Below are 8,204 nucleotides of genomic sequence, written 5' to 3'. Positions count from 1 at the left end.
GCCATTCGCGTTCCTTATTTGGTCCCTGTAGTCTACGTAAAGATTTACATAGACTACGGTGAAAATAAGGGCAACGTAAATAGTGTTGCCCTTATTTTCGCCGTAGTCTAAGGAAATCTTTACGTAGACTACAGGGACCAAATAAGGAACGCGAATGGCGGCTCCCTATGGGGGCCGCCATTTGTGTACGCACTTTTTTTTTTTTTAAAGTCACCCATGATAGGCTACGTGACAATTAACGTAGCCTATCACGGCTGACTTTGCAGATCTAGCCGTGATAGGCTACGTAAATCGTTACGTAGCCTATCACGGGGCTTTTTTTTTTTTTTTTACTTTTCTTTTGAAGTTCGCGGCCGGGGAGACGGGACGCTTCTCCCCAGCCTGAATTTCCGCTGGGCGAGGTGGGAAGCCTCCCCCCCAGCCTGAATTTCGGCCGGGCGAGGCGGGAAGCCTCCCCCCCGGCTTGAACGTCGGGGGGAGAAGCGAAGCGCCTCCCCTCCACCGCGAAGCAAGCTGCGAGACCAGGTAAGTGACTTCCGTACATCCCTAAGTCTTACCGTCGTGCCATCCACAAAAAAGGACATGGATGCTAAGGGTTGCTAGAAGAAACTAGGGATGTACGAAAGTCACTTACCTTTTTGATGGGGTGATTCGCGGTGGGGGGGAGTGATCCACACCTCCCCCTGAAATCCTAAACTGTCCAGGTCCGCTCCGCGGTGGCTCTGCGAATCCGCCGGCCAGGGCCGTCCGCGGCCGTAGTTCCAGGCTGCTGTGGACGCAAATGGCAGCTGCCGTAGCGGCCACCATTTGCGTCATGCGAAGCTGCCATGATAGGCTACCCAAGTATTTATGTAGCCTATCATGGCAAGCCAAAAAAAACAGCACACGCAAATGCCGGTGCCTGCGGCAGCCGCCATTTGCGTTCCCTATTTTTAGCCATTGTAGCCTACGTAAATATTTACATAGGCTATTACGGCAAAAAAAGGGGAACGCAAATAGCTCCCACTATGCTATTTGCGTTCCCCTTTTTTTCACCGTAATAGCCTACATAAATATTTATGTAGGCTAAAACGGCTAAAAATAGGGAACGCAAATGGCGGCCGCTGCAGGTGCCGCCATTTGCGTACGCTGTTGTTGTTTTTTTTGGCTTGCCGTGATAGGCTACCTAAATACTTAGGTAGCCTATGACAGCCTCCGCAGGGACACAAAAGGTGTCCCTGCATTAGCAATGATAGGCTACGTAAGTATTTACATAGCCTATCATGGCTATGATCAGGAAGTGAATGGCGGCCGCAAGGCGGCCGCCATTCACGAGTCAGCGCAGAAGGCAGCAGGTAAGCGCTCTGTTTTGTGCACCTTTCATGGGTTGGGGGGGCGGGGGCTTTGTTCAGCCATGGATTTCAGGGGGCTGAATGCACTGGCATTTGGCCTTACTGAGATCCGTGGCAGAATTCTCTGACATCCCTAGAAGAAACTGGAGAGGAGAACCAACTCTGTGCATGTCTACTCAGAAGTAAGTCTTACTGAGTTCAATGCGACTTACTCCTACACATGTCAGCACCCCACTTGCCCCCAGCTCAACTTTGTATTTCCACATCCAGCTCATTAGCAAACCTCCTGTTAGTTATCTCACTGGGTGACTTTGGGCTGGACTCTAACCACTACATCATACTTCTGTTATATGAAACTCTTGAAGAAAAAGAGACAGTATAATGGAAAGTTCTTTCTGAAGCAGTCACATGTCACTTGTACAAATGCAGCATGAAGGGAAAGATCAGCAACCTTCTCTTGGTTTGAATAAAAAGCACACTCTGCACATGCTCAGGGAATGGACAAATGAGGAATAAACATACCAGGGAATATGAAGAACTATATTCTTCGTGTGTGTGTGTGTGTGTGTGTAATCTCCCTCAATCCAGCTGTTCCCTGGAACCCCCCCCCCATTCTCCCAAGGGTCTTCTGAGATAACTAACAGGAGGTTTGCTAATGAGCTGGATGTAGAAATACAAAGCTGAGCAGGGGACAATTGGGGTGCTGATATGTGTAGGAGTAAGTTGTATTGAACTCAGTAAGACTTACTTCTAAGTAGACATGCACAGAGTTGGTTCTCCTCTAGCCTCACAACCAACAATGCTGGATGTGGAAATAGAAAGCCCAGCAGGGGGAATAATACATGGTGCAGGGCTCCAGACTGGCATGGTCATTTTAAAAGTTTTTTTCTGTCTTTCTTTCGAACAGCGTTGCTTTAAACCAAGAGTCCATCACTCAGGCACACCTAGGGCAGCCTTGTTTGGGAAGCCCCAAGGAGGAGGAAGTGTTTTGGCTGAAAGTAAACGGAGACGGAGGATTTCAATTGAAAAAGAACACCCACAAACAAAGCGGTGAGCACAATTCATTTTTCTTTAAAAAAACTTACGTATTTATTATCAGAATATACTACCTTGCATTTTTATTTACAAAAATTTCACGACTCTGTGCAGATGACAAAAGAAAAGCCGCATGACTGCTGGCTCCGCAGAACCTCATGGTGCCGTTCCGCAGAGGATTCCGTGGCACAGACTGAAGGGAATTTGATCCCATTTCAGTCCAAGGTGGAATTCTCAGACAACCCTAGCGGCCAGTCCGCAGAGCCGCTGGCCGGGGCAACCCGCAGCAGGGCCTCCAGCCACTGCCGGGCTGCTGCGGATGCAAATGGCGTCCTATGTAAGGGATGCCATTTGCGTCCCTACACTAGCCCATGATAGGCTACATAAATATTTACGTAGCCTATCACGGGCTAAAGCAGGGACGCAAATGGCGGCTGCTACGACGGCCACCATTTGCGGTTGCAGCAGCCCAGCAGTGGCCACTGCCGCTGCCCCTTCATCCACAGCCGGAGCCGCCGCTGCCGCTGCAGCCGCCACCAGGTAGGTCCATCCTGGGGGGATTCCGCGGGGTGGCGGTGGGGAGGCCGTTCCGCCATGGACTCCGAGGGGCTTCCTATGATAGTCCTTGGGAGCACAAAACCTCAGATTTCTGTAACTTGTCTCTCATTTGGTACCACGTCAAAGCAAACAGACTATGAATTGGTCCAAGAAGAATCAGGCTGTGTTCTGAAGTGCCAAATCAGGGTCGGATCGGAAGTTGTGGGAGCACCTCTCCTGTGCAGTGTTTTCCTCTCTCCCCTGCAGAGGTCAGCAGTGACTCCTGTTCCAAGAGGGAAAGGGAGGGAGGGGAATTTCACATTCTGTGTATACACTGGGGAAAAGGGGTTTATATTCCCAAAAAGTAGAGTCTTGTCCACAATGGTAAACGCCATCATTAATTCAGATGCCCTAAGATTGTTCATCATATTGCAAAAGGGAAGTGGTTCAAAGGTAATTTAATTCTGAGACTGATGATTACCAGGCAGCACAGCAGTGATGGTAATGCTAATGCCCATCAGCAAATGGAGCATTCCGCCCTGTTCAGTGATGATCAGGGTGGGTGGGTCTTTCTAATCTTTATTAAATCAAAATATTTTGATTAATTTTTCTGAAATGTTCAGATGCCAGAAAGAAGTGTTCATTGTACATGCTCTGAATATGTTGTGGGGGAAAGAGCAGTTTAAAGCAAAAAAGCAAACACGCGTATGCACGCATGCACACGCGTGTGCCCGCATGCACAGACACCCCAACGACCCATCTCTCCCTCTGTCAATAGTGGTGTCGAAAAAAACACTGGTGACCATTTTGTAGTCAATTCCTGAAGGGACCAGAAAGTTTTAACCAGAAACAACGAAGGCTTTCTATTTTTCTTGTACTGTAGTATGTGGGAAAGTATTTTTCTCAAAGTTACATTTCATTCAGTCTTTAAAAGAAACTTTTCTAGATGTAATGATAGTCTATGGGTTAACCATAGCCATAAGCATGGGCATGCCCAGAGCTCTCTCTCTCTCTCTCTCTCTCACCCCCCACCCTTCCCTGATCACAGCTGAGTTAGAATGTGAAAAGGAGGAGAGAACTGATGTTTTCTTTGTATGATTTGTGGCTGAGAAGAAGAAAGAAAAGATGACGCTGTTTACTGGGTTGGTGAGGGAGCTGAATCTGTTGAGAAAGGCGGGGTGGTGGGGACCCCCCCCAGTTCCACTGAGATACTGATACATGAGAAGGACTCCCCTCACCCTTTGATTTCCCAGCAGATTCAACCTTCCACCCTGGCCCTCCAAGCAGCCCACTAAACAAACCTTGATAAGAGTGGGAGGGACTCCTCATACAGTGGTTAGATCATAGCACCAATGTGCTGGCCTTAGTTAAGGTATTCAGCAAAATGAGCATTCGATCCTTAGAAGAAGCAATCGGGTGTGTCATTCTAGCCCTCATAGAACTGAAACATTTTCCTGAAAGGTACAGGTGCCAGAAAGAAGTGTTGGCTGTACATACCCTGAAATGTCAGGAAGAGTGGTGAACGTCTGAGGGAGGAAGAGAAGTTCAAAGCCAAAAGCAACAAACAAGCAAACCCTCCCTCTGTCAAAAGTGACTCATAGACTCTTCGCCTAACCTGCCTCACAGGGCTGTAATGAGGATAAAATGTTGTGCGGATGAAGGTGGCACATGCCGAGGAACCAAGCAGATTAACTAGTGTTTCTTAATTCCAGTACAACGATCATTCACGCAGTCTCCAAACACACACACAAAAGGTGAAGCGGCTCCTTCTCCTTGGGCACTCTTTGAAAGCTTTTAACTCCTGCTGACACTGGCTACTGAAAAGTTAAGATGAGTATCATCGAGTTGCAGAGAGAGCATCACTGCTGGGGCTCATTTCTTAATTTAAAACGGGTAAACCTGGCTTTGAATTTACATTAGATGTGGACATGGTGGAATGTTCAGGCTGCCACTGGCGTGGTTGTCAAGTGCATAATATCAATTTCTCCATTACACAAATCCATGAAATTCAATAAGCAAAAAACCTTCACTTTACAATACTCCAAGGGGTGTGAGCACTGGGGAAAGGAAAACCTCTCCCAAATCATATTCAGCTCTTCTGAGAAGTACTGCCTGTCTCCAGCCTTGCTTGGTGTTATCTACGCCTTTGGCACCCGATGGATTTCTCTGTGGAAACTGCAAAGTGGAAACTGCAAAGTGGAAACTGCAAAGACTCGCCTTACATCCCCATCCATACCTGTGGGATTTTGAAGACGTTGAGCATGTTTGAAATCTGCTGGGAGAGTTCAGAGTCGGCCCCTTGAAGAACTGCCAACAGGTGATTCTGTCTCCCACAGCTGTAGTTTGGAACATGCTGCTGCCCAACAGACATCAGGTCCACCAGGGCCTCGTAAGTCATTCTTCCACTGAAATAGTTCTCATAGATGTTGTAGCCCAGGGTGACATTAGGCAAGAGCCTCGGATTCTGGTTGATGTCATGAATGGCAAACAGGAAGGGCAGGAGGTACCAGTACCTCATACCGTGTATACTGGAACAGAAATAGACGCCATCAGATTTTCATTCTCTAGCCCCTGAAAACGTATCACATTCCTGCATCATGTACTAAAACAGAAATCTCTGCACTTTACTCTAAGAAGAACTTCACTCTCAGTGACACCAGTGGGAACTTTCCTCCCAAAGAAAAGAGCAGTATAGGAGTGTGTGTGATTTTGGGGGGACCATGTCAGGGAGAGAAAGTTTTACACTCCCACTCCTGACCCCTGCAGTCCTGGGTCTAGCATTCTACCCTTCCTGCCACCTACCTGTATTTTTTAAAAAACATGGGCTTCCTGCAGCCAGCTTCTTGGCTCTGAATGCTGGACCGGACTGGGTTTTGGTCTGATCCAGCAGGGCTCTTCCTGTCTTCTTATGTAACAAAATGCAGCTTGCTCCTGCTGCCCTGATGCTAAACACATTTACTTTGGAATCAGCACCACTTAGTTGTAAAAAGAAAAAGAAAAGATGATATATGTAAAAACTTAGTAAAATGAGCATCTGTAACAATGTACATGCCCAGCTGATTATAGCTGAAAAATATACGTTTAAAAATAATAAGAAAAAAGGATGCTGCAGCAAACAGTTTAGCCCCTGATGGCCCCAGCATGATGTTGCTCCCACCAGGTGGTGCCCAGGGATTTTTAATGGTGACACCAGTCCTGACAGAAGAGCTCAAAATGGTTTTACAGAAGAGCTCCCTGTGTGGTTCGAAGACAGCCAGTGCCATGTAGTCCTCAGAGTGACTTGGAGTTCGACTTGGAGTTGGGAATCCTGGGTTCTAGTCCCACTCGGCCATAAAGGGCACTGGCTGACCTTGGGACAGTGATTGGCTCCCAGCAAAACCTCCCTTACAGGATTGATATGAAGATAAAATGGAGAGGGGGATTATGTATGCTGCCTCAGGTTCCTTTGGGGAAAGGTGGGATATAAATGGAATAAACATACCAAGAAAATGAACCTCACCAGCTGAGGCATTTGAAATTACAGGCAGTGAACTAACCAGATGGTGCTTCTTGAGCATTTGTCCATCCACCCCTAGAACCCTTTCAATGTGGAAAAGCAGGTCAAAGTAAGGATGGGATTTACCAGAGGCAGCTACCAGAAATGGGAGACCCACTGCCCTGCTCGCCCCACCCCCTTGGAAAGGAGAAGCTGGGGAGCATGAATTCGGAGTTGGGCTTATCATCACTTACGAGGCAAATCTGGCATAGGGAGGCTCCAAGAAAATGTATGGTTCAAGTTCAGTGTTTGCTGTAGATGTGATCCCACTAATCACGTACTCTCCGGGCCTGTAATAATTCAGTGGGTCATTCTGAACACTTATCAGCTTCAAGGGGCATTTTGTCTTCAGCATCCCGCAAGGAACAGGCGGCAGCAGGACAAGCAGCAGCAGCAGCACCATGCTGGAGATGCCAGCTACAGTCTCTCTGTCTCTGTCTCTGTCTCTGTCTCTCACACTCAGATGTGACTGGTCTCAGAAACACATAACTGGAAGCCAAACACTGTCACAGCTGCAGAGACTTTGCCAATAAAGACGGAGTCCGGCATGGCCTCAGATCTGGAGGGGATGGTCTTAAACCTCTCACTGACACAGTTCCTGCCTCCCCTAAATCTCGCCGCAGGCTCTCAGAGGCACAGGAGGTATTTATGCATCAGCTTTTCAGGCTTCATATATGATGGGTCACCAAGCGTTGCTCTTAATTTGAGGTGTGTTGCATCAGTTTCCAAAGTCACCTTCGGAAATAAAAATCCCTCGAGCTTTGATGGGAAGTAGAATAAATGACCATGATTCTGATAATTGTAAGGGAGGAAAATCACTGCTGCAACATCACTGCCTGTCTGTGTGGCTCCTTGTGCAGGCGTGCATCTGGAGAAAACAAGTTTGCACAACTCCCCAGCGTAGGTCTATTTCATGGGTCAGGGAAGGAGCCTTGGAGTTCACCTTAGCTAGTAAATAAGAAAAGCAAACATTGCCAATCACGGCCAAGAGCAGGGACGCAAATGGCGTCCGCTACGCCGGACACCATTTTGTTCCGCAGCCCGGCAGCGGATGGCTGCGGAATGAAGACGACAACCCAGACCAGCCGCCACCAGGTAGGGTCCGTCCTGGGGGCATTTCGGGGTGGGGGGTAGTCCGTTCCGCCACGGACTCTGGGGGGCTGGATTCTACAGAATCCAGCCTCATTGGAGTCCATGGTGGATTTCTCTGCCATCCCTATTCGCATATGAGTTGCTTCTTCAGAAAAATAATAACTGTAAAGATATTGAGATATTAAGAGCTATAGTCATATATATAGGCACATATATGCACACACACACACACACACACACACACGTGTGTGTGTGCATAAATATGCACATATGCACACACATTGTTATTAACTCCCACATGTCTGCCTGTGGCAACATACAATTGCCTGCATATATTAGTGGATGGTGTGCCTTGCTGCCCCATGTGATTGTCCCATGCAGGAAGTGGAGAGTTTGAGTAAGGCCAAGACTGCTCTGTCCTCATCACTCCCCAGCAATCCCCCCTCCGCCTTTTCAAGAAACATTTCTGGAACTCAGAGTCACCTTTGACATTTCCCACAGGGGGCCAGAGTGAAGCTACATTGGGGGCATCATAGGAAAATAAAAAGGCGGTTCCCAGTCACCTCATGCTGATTCAGAACACTGTGGTCTCCAACTTTGTCTGCCACTGCTATCACATCAGCTTGCCAGGACTCATCTCTGATATAGGAGGGCAGCCTCTAGTAGCCATTTTG

General features: G+C 47.9%; 1 protein-coding gene across 1 annotated transcript; it reads right to left on the bottom strand.

Moving 5' to 3' along the window:
- Positions 1-2,404: 2,404 nt before the first annotated feature.
- LOC146355537 (vomeronasal type-2 receptor 26-like) lies at positions 2,405-7,116 on the bottom strand. The gene is made up of 4 exons (XM_084832577.1): positions 6,633-7,116; positions 5,140-5,431; positions 2,850-3,186; positions 2,405-2,668 (listed from the first exon to the last, which is right to left on the bottom strand). The coding sequence occupies exons 1-3, from the start codon at positions 6,839-6,841 to the stop codon at positions 3,106-3,108; spliced, it is 582 nt and encodes a 193-aa protein (XP_084688703.1). The 5' UTR covers positions 6,842-7,116; the 3' UTR covers positions 2,405-2,668; positions 2,850-3,105.
- Positions 7,117-8,204: the final 1,088 nt, after the last annotated feature.

Source organism: Heloderma suspectum, chromosome 2, assembly GCF_057233095.1.
Source record: "Heloderma suspectum isolate Gila_16-S chromosome 2, 16-S_ref, whole genome shotgun sequence".
NCBI lineage: Eukaryota > Metazoa > Chordata > Lepidosauria > Squamata > Helodermatidae > Heloderma > Heloderma suspectum.
Note: the sequence above shows the minus strand (reverse complement) of the source record. Positions and strands in the feature narration are given on the sequence as shown.

What these genes read in the sequence shown, in the direction of transcription:
- LOC146355537 (XM_084832577.1), bottom strand. Translation starts at nt 6,841, where the DNA reads ATGGTGCTGCTGCTGCTGCTTGTCCTGCTGCCGCCTGTTCCTTGCGGG. An exon ending in CCCTATGCCAGATTTGCCTC is followed by an intron (nt 5,432 to 6,632) that starts GTAAGTGATGAT and finishes TTTCTGTTCCAG; the next exon opens with TATACACGGTATGAGGTACT. An exon ending in ACGTCTTCAAAATCCCACAG is followed by an intron (nt 3,187 to 5,139) that starts GTATGGATGGGG and finishes CTCTTGGAACAG; the next exon opens with GAGTCACTGCTGACCTCTGC.